Genomic DNA, 17,626 nt, shown 5'->3' on the forward strand with positions numbered 1-17,626 from the left:
GTGACCTGGAAATTGCAGTGCGACCCTCGTCCTCTTTAGGTCCGGCCCTCTGGGAAGATGGCTGCGGTGCAGGGACCTGAAGTTAAAGTGGACGACTGCGAGCCGAAACTGAGCAAAAAGTAAGTGTCGCAGCAGGTCATTAAAACCTTTGCTGTCGGAGAGTCTGAACTAGAAGGCGCCTCGAGGCTCCGGCCGAGGCGGCTGTGCCTGGGGCCTTCCTGCTCGTTCTCGTGGGTATGAACATGCTGGGACGTAGTCGCTGCGCCCCGAAACTACATCCCCCAGGATGCCCGGGGGCCCCCCGCTGGTTGGGTCCTTCCTCCTTCTCGTACTCTTGGAGTAAGAATGCGGAGAACTGGGCGGGGACAGAGAAAAGCGAAATTTACTCCTTCCCTTTTCTCCGAGAAATGCGTTACTGTGCCACACCACGGTAAAGAAGTTGGAGAAATGTTAAATACCCTAGCTTTTCAGAAGCACCTTCAACGTTCGAACTTTATGTATCAAAGGCCATTCTGAACCCTTTGTATTAAAGGGATCAGTTGTTAAACTGTGTCGTACACCTCTCCATATGGGTTAGAGCATTGTGAGTATGTCTGGCAGTAGAGACTGTCTTATTTAGCCGGGTACACCAAACTGCACTTAGCTCTGCTGGATGTATCTTTGTTAATCACCCCAAATCCTTGGAGTATGAAGGTGAATATAAATAAGTTAAGATTAGCCGCCCTTTCACTGACTGTGTCTTGTATTCTCTTAATACTACACTCCTTCTCAACCGGAGTTCTTCATAGAACATAGGTAATGATCTGAGTGACTAGTTCCTCAGTACGCCTAAGGACAGTACATAAATATAGTACCGTTCCAGAGGCATCGGAGAGAAGTTAGTTTATTGCATATAATGCCTGCTTTAGTGCATTTTTTTAGTTCTGTTTCTTAATTGCTCTTGGAACTTCCTTGGTGTGAATCTTTAGTGAGCACCATTGTATGCCAGTTATTTTCTCCAAGTTTAAAAACAGATAGGCTCCCTGCCAGGTGATTCATTCAAGGCCACATTTATTTTAAGGCAATAAAGAACATGATCTCTGTCGTTCTGTTGCCTTCCAGTGTTAATGTATAAACTTAATGTAGTCTAAGACTCTTTCTGAATTTCTTCTTTCCTCCTTGCTCCTGGAGCTCCAAACAAGGCTTGTCTTTGATTCAGGTGCTTTTGTGTGGCTTGTTTTTAGCTTCCTCTAGAGTTTGCAGTTGATGGTGATGTTTTGTATGCTTCCCATTGCCATCTTTGTGGACAGGTATTTCATCACCAAGAGAGAAACTACATGTCAGGGGCTTCAGAAACATTCCCATTTTCTAGACTGTTGTGAGCATTTCTACCCGTAAACCATTGACTGACTTGCTGTTGACCCCAAATAAGCACCATCTTACCATAGCCAGGAATGAGAACACTGTCAGTTAATTTGCAGCACAGTGAGTGTTACAGGGTTGATGTCAGTTGAGAGGGTCTTATGTAAAACGGGACACTAAAAGGTTTCGTAACCTCGCCTTCTCCCCGCACCCAACCCATAAGAGTAGGAGTGCTGGCTGGGAGTATGTGTACTGTCTGTCCCATCTGACACCACATCTCTGTGTTTCCTGTTAGGTGGTGGTAATCATTAGTTCCAGGGTAATCTGCCATGTTGACGCAAGCTGCTGTAAGGCTTGTTAGGGGGTCCCTGCGCCAAACGTCCTGGGCACAGTGGGGGCAGAGGGAGCTGCGCCTGTGTCAACTTGCTCTTTTGACAACGATTCACAAGGACAAGCCACTTTTTGATAAAAGAAGGTTGGTGCCCATTACCTTCTTTATTGCTCTGGGAGCAAAAATCCTTCCCTTACTTGGTTTCTTATCTGCTAAGCCTCTGGCTAAGTCTTTGGACTTGCTAATGAAACAACCCTGCTACCTACCAAAACCAATAGTCCTTTCTCAGTTTCTCTTTAATAAATTCAAATTCTCACTCCATAGATTTTTGGGATGACTTTTAGGTCTTATTCTAGAACAGTGCTGAGAACAAAACCCTTTATGAATAAAGAATTTCTAATGCAGGTTATTTTCCCTTCCCTGTCTTTCTGGAATTTCTTTGCTCCTGAGATTAACTTGGTTTCTAGTCTTAGTTCTTACTCCTAGGACCTTTTTGAATTATCCTCATTATTGATTTGACTTAAAGAGCAACATCCAGTTGAATGGAAAACAAGTTCATTATGTTAATGCCAGGAAGAACCAGAGAGGCTTCAATGCCCACTGACTGAATGACAGCACAATAAATCTAGCACACTGTTCTAGAAAGGTGGCTTCACAACTGCTACAAAACAGATTTTATCCAGAGACACTTACTTTGAGGCCCTCAGAGTCAGTTTTCTTACTTAAAAGATAATCATTTCAAATCTCCAATTAAGTTTTTTTAATTGAGTTATTCTAAACTCATAGATAATTTAAAATGGACCCTGAAGCCAAACAGTATGCAAGCCTGACTAAGGATCATCTGCCATGGTTCGTTATGACAGGATATTCAGTTAACATTGGTGGTTTAAAGGAATGATCAAGTCTATTTGAATAATGAGGGTATCCCTCTCTACCCAAATCTGTTTGGTTTCTGGGTTCAGATAGCAAGTTTTCAAGTTATTTAAACCAAGTTGTACCAATCGCTTTAGTTTTTGAGTCTCAGGTGACGAGTATGAAGAGTTTGAATAGTGAGAGATTTGACAAGAAATTTATCCACATCTGTAAAATTTCTGTCCTTGAGGCAGAGTGTGAAGGGTTAAGATAGGGATACCTAGAATGGTTCACATTTTGCATGGTTACTAAAATGCTAGGGGTGGGGTCATCTCTTTATGTATATTATCTCAATCCTCACAACATCTGGGGAGGAGGGTGTCTATTATTATTTTACAGAAGAAATTAAGTTACTTGCCCAAAGTCACATAATTGGTAGGTAGGCATGTCGGGATTTAGCCCCAGGCAGTCTGGCTCCAAAGATGGTATATTATCCCCTGTGCTATGCTGCTTTGTACACTATTCTACCCAATTTGTTGTCAAAGTCAGGCTCCATTGTGGAGAGTGAGGCCAATGCTGAGGGCCATTGTCAATGCCTTGATCAATGGTGGGGGAGAGATTGTCAGTGGAGTGTCTCCCTGAACTCTGAAGAGCCCCCTCTTCCTCACCCCACCCCAGACTAACCCACTCCTTTCGGGAGGGGAGAGAGATGACAGACAAAGCTAGAGATGTCACCTTATCACACATCAGATCTGATGCTCTAGGAACTTCGTATTCTGCAGAGGAATCCAAACAACTAAGATTCAGTCCCTGGCCTCAAGGAGCTCCCAAGCCTGATTAGCTTGAGAAAAGCCTACCTTGCTGATTTTCTGGAAAACCTTTTTCCTATTCTAAATATAAATTAATATGTAGGGTTTTCTTTGTCCTTGTCTATCTTGATTTTAGTTGGGATCTAATGCCAAGGACCTCAGACTGGAAAAAAGAGACTGAGAAAGATCTTTCACATCTTTATTCTAAGTTTATTTTTTTCCCTTGTCTGTTTCACATATAGAGTTCAGTGACTGAGAGACTAACAGTGGGCATGTAGAACTGGGCATGAGTGTTTCCCCAGGTTATTCATATTTTTGATAAGTAGCTATGGGGCAGATCATAGAGGACTCTTCAGGCACCTGTCACGTTGAACATTTTCATCTTCCTGACAGTGAGCTAAAGAGACGCCTGAAAGCTGAGAAGAAAATAGCAGAGAAGGAGGCCAAGCAGAAGGAGCTCAGTGAGAAACAACTAAGCCAGGCCGCTGCTGCTGCCACCAGCCACACTGCTGATAATGGTGTGGGTGCGGAGGAGGAGAGCTTGGACCCAAACGTGAGTCTTCGGGACCACTGCCCTGGCTGGGCATAGGGAAGCTTCTAATGCGCATTATGGCAAATTCCTTGGGACCAGTGATTAAGGAGATAAATAGGAACTGAAACAGGCACAGGGACGGATGAGGGTGGGCCCACCACTCCATCTGGTTAAAGGCACAGGCCCTGCGCATTCTTCTTGTCGACTACTTACAGATATTTGGGAGAATCCAGTACTTCCAAGTGACTGATCTTCCTTGGAGCTAGCTGGGCCTTATAGCAGCCCCAGAGAAAATGTCTCCCTAAACGTGGGCTGGGGTTTACTTTAGCCCAGAGATTGGCAAACTATGGCCCACAGGCCAAAGCCACCACTACCCCAATCCCTCCTCCCTGGTTTTATAAATAAAATTGTGTCGAAACACAGCCATGCCCATTTGTTTATATATGTCTAAGACTGCTTTCACACTGCAATAGAGTTGAGTAGTTACATCAGAATAAGTTTGCTGACCCCTGATATAGAATATTCCTTTTACACATCCTCCAGGCCCATGGGCCTGCCTTGGGGAAAAAGTCTGGTGTGTGGCCAGGGGCAGGAAAGTAGGAAGATAAGTGACTCACCATGCAGATGTGTCTACAAAAGTGGTAACCAGGGCCATCTGTACCAATTAAACATTATTTTAGGCAGAGATTTGATTTTTCTTTTTGTTGAATCTTGTATTTTGGAATTCTGGCCTTTATTCCCAGCTGTGGATCTGGCCACCCTGCATATTTAAGTGCAAATCTCACTCCATATTCCAAGCCTATGATTTCAAGGATTCAGGTGGGTTGGTTAAAGAAACCTCACTGTATTGGGGCCCCTCTGAGGCAGAATACAGAACTCCATTAGACAAGCCTCTGGACTGACCATGTTCAACTTCTCAAAAGCTCTTTTGTTTTTTGTTTTTAACAGCAATACTTCAAAATCCGCAGCCAAGCAGTCCACCAGCTGAAGGTCAGTGGGGAAGACCCATACCCACACAAGTTCCACGTCGACATCTCGCTCACTCACTTTATCCAAGAATACAGTCACCTGCAGCCTGGGGAGCACCTGACTGACATCACCTTAAAGGTGGCAGGTAGGAAGATTCCCTGGCAGTTTGCTGAGCTCCCACAGCAGGCAGGCCTCTCCAGTTGCACAAAGGAAGGTCTGGGGTGGTCTTGCTCTCAAAAAGCTTAAGTCTGAGGCTACATTACTAGAGATGGCACCAGTATGTCTATTCACAGAAAGTAGAGCAGCCCTGAGGCATGAGGTCACATTCCAGTGGTGATGCTACAGAGGAAGGGGCATTCTTTGTGGGGGACCCCTGGCCTGATACTGCTACTCATTCACAGTCCTTTATGGGGACTTCCCTTCATCAGTGGGAGCCATGGCCCTGAGCTCCTAAAAACTGCAATCTGTGTTCCTAGACTACTTTACACTAGGCTATTTTTCTAGAGCACTGTTATTTTGGAGTTTACTGTCTTGTGTGGGATCTTCTCCTTAATTTAAAAGATAATTAAATCCTGTCTTTCGTTTATACCTTCCCCCCCAAAAAATATATAAAACTATTTGTTGTAGAAAATTTAGAATGTTGAAACATTCAGAAAGGCAAAGAAAGAAAAGTTTGATTACCCATAATCCCACCACCCAGAGAGAACCCCTGCCAATACTTAAATGCTCCCCAAATTTCTTTTTCTTTAAAGTCCAGTGTTTTCACTAAAATATGTCTTGATGTTAGTTGTTCTGGGTCAGTATTCTCAGGTACACAGTGTGCCCTTTATTTTTTTTTTAAATAAATTTATTCATTTTATTTATTTATTTGTGGGGTCTTCATTGCTGCACACGGGCTTTCTCTAGTTGCGGCGAGCGGGGGCTACTCTTCATTGCGGTGCGCCGTCTTCTCATTGTGGTGGCTTCTCCTGTTGCACAGCACGGGCTCTAGGCGCATGAGCTTCAGTAATTGTGGCACGAGGACTCAGTAGTCGTGGCTTGCGGGCTCTAGAGCACAGGCTCAGTTGCTCCGAGGCATGTGGGATCTTCCCGGACCAGGGCACGAACCAGTGTCCCCTGCATCGGCAGGTGTACTCTCAACCACTGCGCCACCAGGGAAGCCCCTGGGGCTCCTTTTTATCTCTTTTTTTGTACTTTGATTTTTAAATTGTATCCTCCTTTCCAGTGTAATTCTCTTAAGGCACTATTTGTTGTATTTATTCACTCTTATTTCCTTCTAATTTAGGCTTCCTTTCTGAGATGATTTTTTCCTTTATTTCTAATTTTTTCAACGTGTCGTCTCATTTCTTAGTTTCTTCTAATTCTAATTTGTGTTCTTTCACATTTTGTGTCATATTCTTAATGTCTTTCAGCTCATGAAATAGAATTTTTTGCTTTTTCCTGAGCATGTCTTTCTAGTGCTTTTGTTGCCTGTGATGATGTTATTCTCCTTATTGTCTTTTTTTTAATTTAATAACTTTGGTATTTGACCTCACTACTTTTATGTTGTTTATTTTCATGTGAGATTAATTTTCTTCAGTGTTAAAAGGAAGCTTCGTTCAGATAGCTTTTCCACCTTCACTGAGCTCCCTCTTCTGTTGTTTTTGTGGAGCATTCAGAAATACAGCAGCTTACTTTCTGGGATTTTCAGGCTCTTCTCCTTTCTCGCTTTTGTTGGACCTTCTCTTTCCTTTGTCTCTGTTTTCTTGGTCTTGTTCAATTTTGTGGGACCTTGTCTTCGGAGAGATCCCTTGCTGTTAAATTTAGAGAGTTCTTGGGGGCTACACTAAAGGGCTTCATCCCCTAGACCTTCTTAATGCAGCCAACTATATTGACTTGTATGTTAGTAAGCTGCCATCCTCTCCGTGTCCGCTGCTATCCTCCACTTAGCCCTGCCACATTTTCCAGTGAATACCTATGGCTTTTTGGCAGACTTCCAGTTCTCAGACCTGCCAGAGACTCCATTGCTTCCCATAGCTTTTTCCCATATAGAGGTCTTGGCGCCCTTAGTGGTTTTCCCCAGTGCTTGTATTTGGGGATTCTTGGGAATATCTTCCCACATAATTTTGTTGTAAATTTTGTCCATGGATTTTTGGGCTTGCCTGTCTAATTGTGCTTTCTTTTTTTTTTTTTTTTTTTTTTTTACTATTTATTTATTTGGTTGCACCAGGTCTTATTTGTGGCATGAGGGATCTAGTTCCCTGACCAGGGATCAAACCCAGGCCCCCTGCATTGGGAGCACAGAGTCTTAAACACTGGACCACCAGGGAAGTCCTTGTGCTTTCTATTTTTATGTGAAGATTTAGGAAGATCCCACAACTACGCTGCCATCAACATTCCAGGAATCCATTGAACACCTTTAAAAGCCAGATCTTCCTGCACATCTTTTAACTGGTTTAAATGAGGAGCCAACTTTGTCATGAAGAAAATGGCAGGGCTTAGGCCTCAGGCTAAAATCAAATTGTTCTAGTTTATATTCTGCCTGGGTGTAAAAACTGCAGAGGGAGCTTTTTTGGCACTGATATCATGAAATAGCTTCTGCTTCTGTCATTATTTTTGCTGTTCTCTAGGTAGGATCCATGCCAAAAGAGCTTCTGGGGGAAAGCTCATCTTCTATGACCTTCGAGGAGAGGGGGTCAAGTTGCAAGTCATGGCCAATTCCAGGTATATAGAAATACCCAGTTACAGGCCTTTCTAGTTTGGCCCAGAGCAACATGACTGGGGACAAAGGCCCATATAGTCTTCTTTTCCCATAGGAAATTAAAGTTAAAGGGAGTGGTATATGGTTGGGAAAATAAAAGGGCCATCTGGTCACCTGAAGAATAAAGACTGATCTTGGGTTGTGGAGCAATTAAAAATAAAAGATAATACTTTTTAACAGTTGACCTTGAATCTGAGATTCTTCTTGGGTACACATTAACACTTTAGTGAGGGTTCCACAGTAAAACCAGTGGTCAGTTTTAATTTGGGATACTGTATACTGAATTATGTTTTCCATTTATTCAGGAATTATAAATCTGAAGAAGAATTTATTCGCATTAACAACAAACTGCGCCGGGGAGACATAATTGGAGTTCAGGGCAATCCTGGGAAAACCAAGAAGGGCGAGCTGAGCATCATTCCCTATGAAGTCACACTGCTGTCTCCCTGCTTGCATATGTTACCTCATCTTCACTTTGGCCTCAAAGACAAGGTAGGGGCTTCCCTGGTGGCGCAGTGGTTGAGAGTCCGCCTGCCGATGCAGGGGACACGGGTTCGTGCCCCGGTCCGGGAGGATCCCACATGCCACGGAGCGGCTGGGCCCGTGAGCCATGGCTGCTGAGCCTGCGCTTCCGGAGCCTGTGCTCTGCAACGGGAGAGGCCGCAGCAGTGAGAGGCCCGCGTACCGCAAAAAAAAAAAAAAAAAAAAAAGACAAGGTAATTTTTCGTGGCCCCCTGGCTCTGGTTTATCATACCATTGAATCAAACGCATCAGTGATTTTTATCTGTTACTTTTCATTTAGGAAACACGGTTTCGTCAGAGATACTTGGACTTGATCCTGAATGACTTTGTGAGGCAGAAGTTTATCATCCGCTCTAAGATCATCACATACATAAGACATTTCTTGGATGAGTTGGGATTCCTAGAGGTGATGGAAAGTTCTTACCTGACATGATGAGCTGCATTCTGTGCTTGCCTCTTACTCTTCTTACCTTCCCTTCTCCACAGGCACATCCTGTGTCAGTATCCTTCATGCTCAGTGAAAAGTCTCCTCTTGCCAGTGTCTTTGTTCCACCTTGTTTATTTAGTGCCCTGATTAGGAAGGTAGGACAGGACTTCTAAGATAATGGACAAAGTAGAGGGCCATCCACATGCTAACAATGCCATGTTCAATGTGTTATCAACTCATTTTGCTTTTTTGTAGCATTAAAAAATATTTTTCTTGATTTTTAATTCAACTTATTTAAACTAAAAAATGTTGTTTAGGAAAATTTGTAGAGCAAAAGAAAAAAATTTTATTTTCTAATTTTATGGGAAAGGTGAGTACCTATTACCATACAACAAATTCAAACAATAAAGAAATAAATAGAAGCAAAACTGAAAGTCCCCTTTCATTTTTTCCCAGCTAATGTCCCTCTCCAAACTTGAATTTGAGGTGGCACAGTGGTTAAGGCTGCGCTCCCGATGCAGGGGTCCAAGGTTCAATCCCTGGTCAAGGAACTAGGTCCCACATGCGTGCCGCAACTAAGAGTTTGCATGCCACCACTAAGGAACTCTCGAGCCTCAACTGAGGAGCCTGCGTGCTGCAACTAAGACCCAGCGCAACCAGATAAATAATAAATAAATATATTTTTTAAAAAAAACAACTTGAATATGTATCCTTCCTCGCCATTTGCTCTGCATATTTATAATACCTCCACTCCTGTGCATGTTGCAGGTGGGGTACATGTGTAAGTGTTTTAGCAGGGTTTTATTTTTTGCTTTAAACATAAGTGAAATCACATCGTATGTATTATAATGAACCTCACACACACACACACACATACACGATATATTCTGGGACCCTTTGCATGTCCATATATATGTGTGTATGTATATTCCTTTTTGATGCTTTATAATTATTTCCCCTATTGATAGTTTAAGTTTCTGATTTTCTTCAGTAATGTTTTAGTGAACATCTTTGTACACATGGACAGGTGTTTCTGTAGGATGAATTTCTAGAAGTAGAATAAGTCAAAGGGTATAAGCAGTTACAATTTTTAATAAATACTGCAAACTGAACTCAAGAAAGGCTGTACCCATTTAGACTCCCACTAACAGCTTGTGAAAGTTTATGGTACTGTGTTAATGGTGTTTGGTATTAATAGAGACTCTATTCTAGAAAATCAAGCTATCTCTACTTTTTTTGTCAAGCACCTATGCATTATTATTGAACTTAACTTTTACTTGGGATATAGTAGGCTTAGCCTATCACATTCAAAGCCTGAGCCATTCCCAAGAACTCTAGTTTGAGGACCTCTGTCTGTGAACTAAATGTTTTTCCTCTCTTTTAGGTTGAAACTCCCATGATGAACATCATCCCAGGGGGAGCTGTGGCCAAGCCTTTTATCACCTACCACAACGAGCTGGACATGAATTTATATATGAGGATTGCTCCAGAACTCTACCATAAGGTAGTCAATAAGAAGATGCCCTGTGTCCTTAGAGAAGTAGAAGGCTGAAAAATACTGGCTAGACAGGTACAGTCAGAAATAAGAGGAACATTGAGGGTAGAACAACCAGGAGAGGGTTCTAAATTGTCAGGCTTCTGAGTGTTACATTTCTGGAATTTATCTATAGGATCAGTAGAGCATTATAGGGCAAAGGGGGTATCTTTCCTAGGTGTACCGATCCTCTTAACATACTTTGTTTCCCATAATCTCATAATACTTTTAAGTTTATAATCCTTGGATTAAATTTGATTTTAGTCTTTTGTAGAAGAATGAGTTGAATCTCTGTCTGAAAGTTGGAAATATCCTCAAATCACCAGAATAAATATCGAAGACTGTGTCGTTTAAGATTCTTACTTGCAAACGACAAAACCTGTTAATGGTGTTTAAGCAAAAAAAAAAAAAAAATGTATTCGAATATATAAGGAAGCTCACAATTTCCAGGAAGATCAGAGAATCAGGCTTGGAGGCCACACAACTGAAATGATTCTGAATCATATCACTGGGCTGTTCGCATGAAGAACCCAGTATCTTCCAGTCAGGACCGTTACCACAACTCATAAGCTTGGCACTAGGCACAGGTCATTGCCATTGGGACTTCTGCAGTTACTGCCTCTATAAGCCGGATATCTCTGGCCCCCTTCACCAGAAGGGATTCTGTGCAACACTGCATCTTCTTTGCATGTTGAAGTCTCACAGGTTGGGCAACTTACGTCACATGCCTACATCCTAACCCCAGAAGAGGCTTCTTTCTTGGGGAGGCTCACACTCACAAGATGGGGGACACCCCAGACAAAGGACGAGAGTTCAGTGATCCTGGACAGCCAGAATGATGACTATCCACGAAGGCCTAAAGAGAGTAGGGCACTCAGCATTTGGCTAGAGACCTGAAAGCATGCCTTGAGCTGTGAAATCCAAGTTACAGCTTTTGTAGGCAGACACTTTCCCTAGCCAGTAAGACAAGATTAGCTGCCATGACCATGGCCGTGTGTTGTTATTAGATGCTGGTGGTTGGTGGCATTGACCGGATTTATGAAATCGGACGCCAGTTCCGGAATGAAGGAATTGATTTGACTCACAATCCTGAGTTCACCACCTGTGAATTCTACATGGCCTATGCAGACTATCATGATCTCATGGAAATCACAGAGAAGATGATTTCAGGTGACCCCTCCTGTCCCTTTGTCTTTCACACGTGTCTGCAGGGCTGGTGTGCCTCTTTCAGTTGGACTTCCTGTTGGTCCTCTTTAAATGACACATTTCTTTCCCAGGGATGGTGAAACACATTACAGGCGGTTACAAGGTCACCTATCATCCAGATGGCCCAGAGGGCCAAGCCTGTGAGATTGACTTCACGCCACCCTTCCGGAAAATCAGCATGGTCGAAGAGCTGGAGAAAGCCCTGGCCGTGAAGCTGCCAGAAACTAAGCTCTTTGAAACGGAAGGTAAAGTGATGCACTCCTTCACTCTAGGGCCCTCCTTCCTGTTCAGCTCTGAATTAGATTAGGTCAGGGCTAGAATCTCCCATGTTATTCTCTTTATATACCTCTTAATGGGGTAGTGTGATGTCTTCTGTCCTAACTTGTATGTTTGCATTACAGAAACTCGCAAAATTCTAGATGATATCTGTGTGGCAAAAGCTGTTGAATGCCCTCCACCTCGGACGACAGCCAGGCTCCTTGATAAGGTGAAAGGCCGTGCACTTCTAGTACATGCCCTCATCCAGTGGTAACGCCCCTTCCTCCCTATGAAGGTGAACTCCACTGTAGAGAATGAACTTCTACAGCTTCACAGAGGAAAGCTCTAATGAGAGAACAAGTTTTGAACTCCTGCTGTACTAAGCTCTGTGCCAAATAGTTATGTTCGTTACCTTATTACTAACCATTGAGAAGCTTAGGATAAACCCCTATAGCATCAGGTATAGGGTTGGGGTCCGAGGCCTCTACCACCAAGACGGAGACGATCAAAATGCCATTTAGAAGGGCTCTCTAACTCTGCTTTCTCCTTAAGCTTGTTGGGGAGTTCCTGGAAGTGACGTGCATCAATCCTACGTTCATCTGTGATCACCCGCAGATAATGAGTCCTCTGGCCAAATGGTAAGATAAAGCACGGTGTTGCAGTTACCTGTTGCTGCATAACCTCAGAGCTTAGCGGCATAAAACAGTTTATTCTCAGGAGTTTGTGGGTAGTCTTTCTGCTCTACGTGGTGTTGGCTAGGGTAACTCAAGTGGCTTTTTTCAACTGGGAACTCTGCCAGGGCACCTTGCATCTCCTCCACATGGGATCTCATCCTCTGGGGCCTCTCTGGCAGCGTAGCCAGGGTTCCAAATGGAAGCATTCCAAAAGAATAAATCCTGATGTGCAAACACATATCAAGCCTCTGCTGATGTCCCATTGGCCAGAGCAAGTCATATGGGCAGCCCAGAGTCGGTGTGGCAGGGACTACAGAAGGGCATGAATACAGGGGGTATGGTTCAGTGTATCAGTCTATCACACAGCCTGTTGTGAAGATAATTAAAGCTTCTTTGTCTCTAACCCTCCTCACTAATGTACCAAATGATTTGGTGCCAAGAATGCATGCAGGCTATGGGTCACAATCAGTAACAATTTTGAGTCAACTAGATTTCAGGAATCCTTGTTTGTACCAGATGTTCTTGCTGAACCTGCATATTCACCCTCCCCTTTGGTCTCCTGTCCCCAGGCACCGCTCTAAAGAGGGTCTGACTGAACGCTTTGAGCTATTTGTCATGAAAAAGGAAATATGCAATGCCTACACTGAGCTGAATGACCCTGTGCGACAGCGGCAGCTTTTTGAAGAACAGGCCAAGGTAAGGAAGGAATGTGTGCCCACTCACCAGAAGATATCAGCCTTAACCCTGGTCTGTGTCTTGTCTGCAACTCCTGGTGACTTCAGCACAATGAAGGATGAAAGCCACAGGCTTCACTGGAGGAAGTCACATTTCAAGATGGAGAACTTGACTAGTTTGGGCCCTAGAATTTCTATATAAATGGAGCTTAGGCATGAATATCTGTTTGAGGAGTGTGACACCTGACAAGAACATAATTTTTCTTAGATGGTACATTTATTGAGGGGGCGTGAGGATGAGAAGCCACAGCACCCACAGGCTGCCTATGCTAGCACTGCCACTGATGGGTGGTTCAGGAAGTGGGAGAAAGACTGTTGGGAACCATCAGAGTCTCTGAAAGAAAATGCGTTTCGCTGGACTCGAAGAGCCCCAGGCAGTAGAAGTATTTTCATTTCGCAGAGAAATTTGCATGTATTCTGAGGTAGAATTCATCAGTCCTGACCTCCAGGTCTTTGAAAGAAATGACTCCATCCTGGAGTTACTGGGAAACCAATTCCCAGCAAGTGCTGGGTGTCCAGAGCATCCCTGGAATGATAACGCCTCTGGACATTTTCACGTGCTCACTCAGACGCTGAGAGAGCACAGCCTAGAACGACGTCGCTGTGTGGTTCTCCTCTTCCAGGCCAAAGCTGCTGGCGATGATGAGGCCATGTTCATAGATGAAACCTTCTGCACTGCCCTGGAATACGGGCTGCCCCCGACAGGTGGCTGGGGCATGGGCATCGACCGCGTCACCATGTTTCTCACAGACTCCAATAACATCAAGGTACGAGGAGACCCTGAAGGAGCACCACTGTGTTGGAAGCGGGGTGTGGTGGGCCTGGAGCATAAAGAGAGGGCTTTGGGCTAGGAGGAGGGGCAGGCAGAGAAGTTACAGGTGACTTCACAAGAGGAGGGGCAGAGCATCTGACCTTACAGAATTTGGGGGGTTTTCAACCTGAGGCAGGAGAAATACTGATTGTTCACATTTCTTAAGGATCCAAGGAACCTGCTAAGCCATCTACATGCATTACCTCATTTAACTTAAGTCAGCTTATGATGTGTAGAAACTGTTGCTATCCCATGTTTATGGTTGAGGAAATCATATTTGAAGAGAACCTCTCTGTTTATTCCTTCTTTTGACATTGTACCCTAGGCAGCGCTGTGCATTTCTTCTTTTCCATCCTCTGTAACTGAGAGGGACTGAATTGAAATAAAAGAACACAGATCTCCGGGTTTTGGTGATAACAGTAATGAGGGGAGAAAGGAGTAGGTGGATAGCCAGGAAAAAGTGTGTCTTAGCTTCAGAATGCATTCTCTCTCCTGTAGGAAGTGCTTCTGTTTCCTGCCATGAAACCCGAAGACAAGAAGGAGAATGTAGCCACCACTGATGGACTGGAAAGCACAGCAGCCGGCACTTCTGTCTAGAAAACAATAACAGCAAGTCGTATGACTTGGGCATCTTTGCGTTTGTGCAGAAGATCAAGGACTGCGAGGGAATTCCTGTGTGTGTTGCTATCTGTTTGACTATCACATTTCATGTCAGCCATCAAAAGAGAGAAGAGGAATTAAGAATTCCTTTTTACTCCTTGTTACCAAATAAACCATTTGTCTCTACTCCTGTCTCATCACTCTTTTTACTTTTGGAATGTCATCTTATTTCTCAGACAGCTGATATAATGAATGTTTAGGATTATACCACTTTATTCATTCAACAAATTTATATTAATGTCTGCTCTGTGCCAGCCATTGTTGCAAGGGATTGGGGACACACCAGTGAACAGAAGCCAAGTTCCTGCTTTTGTGGAACCTATACTCTTGCTTTAGGGGCAGGAGTTTGGGGGGCAACTAAACAAATAAGAAACAAGTAAATCCGTATTTGTGATAGTGATGCATGCTAAGAAGAAACATGAAGCAGGGAAAGGGGACAGAGGTGCTATTATATTTTATTTTAAAGTCTTTATTGAATTTGTTAACAATATTGCTTCTGCTTTATGTTTTGGTTTTTTGGCCACGAGGCATGTGGAGTCTTAGCTCCCCGACCAGGGATCCAACCACCCCCTGCATTGGAAGGCGAAGTCTTAACCACTGGACCTCCAGGGAAGTCCCCAGAGGTGCTATTTTAGAAGTGATGGAGGCAGTGCTACGTTGCATATGTGGTCAGGGAAGACCTCTTCTAGGTGACATTTAAGTAGAGATCTGCAAACAGAGATCTGAGTGGAAAAGGGTGATTCAGACTACAGGGCTGCATTTTTGAGGAACAGCAAAGGGGTCTGGTTTGGCCGGAGAGGAGAAAGTAAAGATCAGTAAGGGGCCAGATCATGCAGGCATCTGTAAGCCATGCAAAGGAGTATGTATTTTATTATGAGTGAGGTGTGAAGTCATTGGAGGGTTTTGAGCAGTGTTGTTTTGTTTGTTTGTTTGTTGGCCACACCACGTATGGCATGTGGGGTCTTAGTTCCCCAACCGGGGATCGAACCCATGCCCTCTGCATTGGAAGCATGGAGTCTTAGCCACTGGACCACCAGGGAAGTTCCCTTGAGCAGTGTTTTTATTTTTTATTTATTTATTTTTTTTTGAGCAGTGTTTTTAAAAGATTGTTCTAGTTAGCATGTGGAAAGCAAGAGTGAAAGGGAGACAGTTGCACTGCAGCAGTGGGCTGAGGAGAGATGATGGCTTAGCCTTGGGTGGTATAAAGTGATGGTGATGGTTGAGCCATTGGACTTTGCCTGTGTTCCTGAGGTCAACAGAATCTGCTGTCAATGTGGGTTATAAGAAGAGGAATCAATAATAATTTCAAGGTTTGGGGCCTGACCAACTGGAAAGTAGAGTTGTCATTGACTTGAGATGGAAAAAACTTGAGGAAGTGCAGGTTTGAGAAGGAAGGTTGAGTGTTTGGTTTTGGACATAATTAAATTTAACATGCTTGTTAGATATTGGGTGGGAAGAGTGAATAGGATGCTGAATAGTGAGTCTGGTGTATTCTCATTTTCAGCACAGTTCAATTGAGCTAAGAATGTGACAAGGATACGGCTAGGGACCTGCTGTTAAAAGAGAGCCCGTGACACAGGGAGGCAGCTGGGGGAAACTTTTCTCCAATGAGACAACAAAGGACTTGTCTTTTGCACTTCAGCAAAACCTCTGCAAGCGTCTCGGCTTGGGAGTTACCAGTCTACTTTCACAGAGCAGGTTTTTACTTTGCGGTTGGTAAAATGATCTAAGCACGCAGAAATTACCTAACTGGGAACTACAGGGAGTGTTGAGAACCTCAGTCCTTGCTGGTGTTGAACATAGGCTCCAGGAGCACTTGGCAGTGCTGGTTAGATGACCAGGTGGTATTTCAGAAGAAACGCATCATATGGCACATCCTTCAGCAAGGTGGTGTTAATTAAAATGAAAAGTCAACTCACCAGGATAAGGGACTGGACTTCAGGCACCACTGTACCGTCAATGTGGACCATTGGAAAAGGCAACAAGGATTAATGAGGTCACAAGTGATCTTTCAAGAGCTGTTTAGTAGTAGGCTGGGGGCAGATGCCAGCTGTCTGGTCTCAAAGAGCTTGGGGATAGAGGAACTGAAGCAGCAGTAGACATCTTGTCTTGCGGTTTAGCAGGAAAAATGACAGAATGAAAGCTGGAAGGGGACTTCCCTGGTGGTGCAGTGGTTAAGAATCCTCCTGCCAATGCAGGGGGCATGGGCTTGATCCCTGGTCTGGGAAGATGCCACATGCGGCAGAGCAGCTAAGCCCATGTACCACAGTTAAGCCTGCGCTCTAGAGCCCGTGTGCCACAACAACTGAGCCCACGTGCCTAGAGCCTGTGCTCCACAACAAAGAGTAGCCCCTGCTCGCCACTAGAGAAAGCCCGCGCGCAGCAATGTAGACCCGACGGAGCCAAAAATAAATAAAATTAAATCTTTAAAAAAAAATCCTTTAAGAAAATAGATATTTAATAAATCATCCCCCAAAAAACAAAAAATGGCAACTCTGGAAAATGCTTTGAAGGAGGGATCCATGGGGTATTGAGAAACTCTAACAGACCTAGTTAAGGAAGGCTTCCCTGAGGACATCAGATCTGAGATCTGAAGGAAGATAGAGTACTAACTAGTCAAAGAAGGGAAGGAAGGGCTTTCCATAGCGTGGCAACAAGTGCAAAGGCCCTGACGAGGAAAGAACAAGGAGAAGACCAATACCACTAGATATAAAAACCCAAAGAAATATGCCAACAGATGAGGCAGGAGGGTGCTGATCATACAGGGCTGTGAGCCCTACTATGGGACTTTGTCTGCATTTTAAAAGTGCTGGGAAACCACTGAAGCATTTAAGCAGGAGAGTGACATCATATCTGCATTTTGAAAACATCATTCTGGCTGCTCTGTGAAAAAGAATTGGAGTTGGGCAGAAAGAGGTTAAAGTCCAAGATTAACAAGCAGTCCAAGAGGGAGACAACAGCAGTTCACACTAGGGTGTTGCCATGAAAATGGACAGAATTGGATGGACTCAAGAGATAGAAAGCTCAACAGGACTTGGTAATGGATTATATATTGGATTATATTATGGGGGTGAAGGGAAGGGAAATGACAAGGTGATTCACTTTTCAGTTTATGCAACTAGACAAATGGTGGTACTAATCCCTGAGATAACCCTGGAAGATGATTCCCCCACCAGGAGTCTTTAAAGACAAGGAGTCAGTCGCAGATTAAAAATGCTGGAGGGAC

At 43.9% G+C, this 17,626-nt stretch overlaps 1 protein-coding gene across 2 annotated transcripts; it reads left to right on the top strand.

The window, feature by feature from the left end:
* The first annotated feature begins 21 nt into the window (after window positions 1-21).
* Window positions 22-14,526, top strand: KARS1 (lysyl-tRNA synthetase 1). 2 transcript variants are annotated; one of them, XM_079908453.1, is made up of 15 exons: window positions 22-119; window positions 1,637-1,816; window positions 3,727-3,886; window positions 4,814-4,979; window positions 7,444-7,537; window positions 7,880-8,066; window positions 8,377-8,502; window positions 9,908-10,027; window positions 11,065-11,227; window positions 11,335-11,508; window positions 11,665-11,750; window positions 12,074-12,159; window positions 12,765-12,891; window positions 13,553-13,696; window positions 14,239-14,526. In XM_079908453.1, exons 2-15 carry the CDS (start codon window positions 1,671-1,673, stop codon window positions 14,335-14,337), a joined length of 1,878 nt encoding a protein of 625 aa, XP_079764579.1. In that variant the 5' UTR covers window positions 22-119; window positions 1,637-1,670; the 3' UTR covers window positions 14,338-14,526. The 2 variants fall into 2 exon arrangements, with proteins under 2 accessions (XP_079764579.1, XP_079764580.1); XM_079908454.1 differs by lacking the exon at window positions 1,637-1,816 and having other exon boundaries at window positions 24-119.
* The last annotated feature ends 3,100 nt before the right edge of the window (window positions 14,527-17,626 follow it).

Source organism: Stenella coeruleoalba (genome assembly GCF_951394435.1).
Source record: "Stenella coeruleoalba genome assembly, chromosome: 20".
Taxonomy (NCBI): domain Eukaryota; kingdom Metazoa; phylum Chordata; class Mammalia; order Artiodactyla; family Delphinidae; genus Stenella; species Stenella coeruleoalba.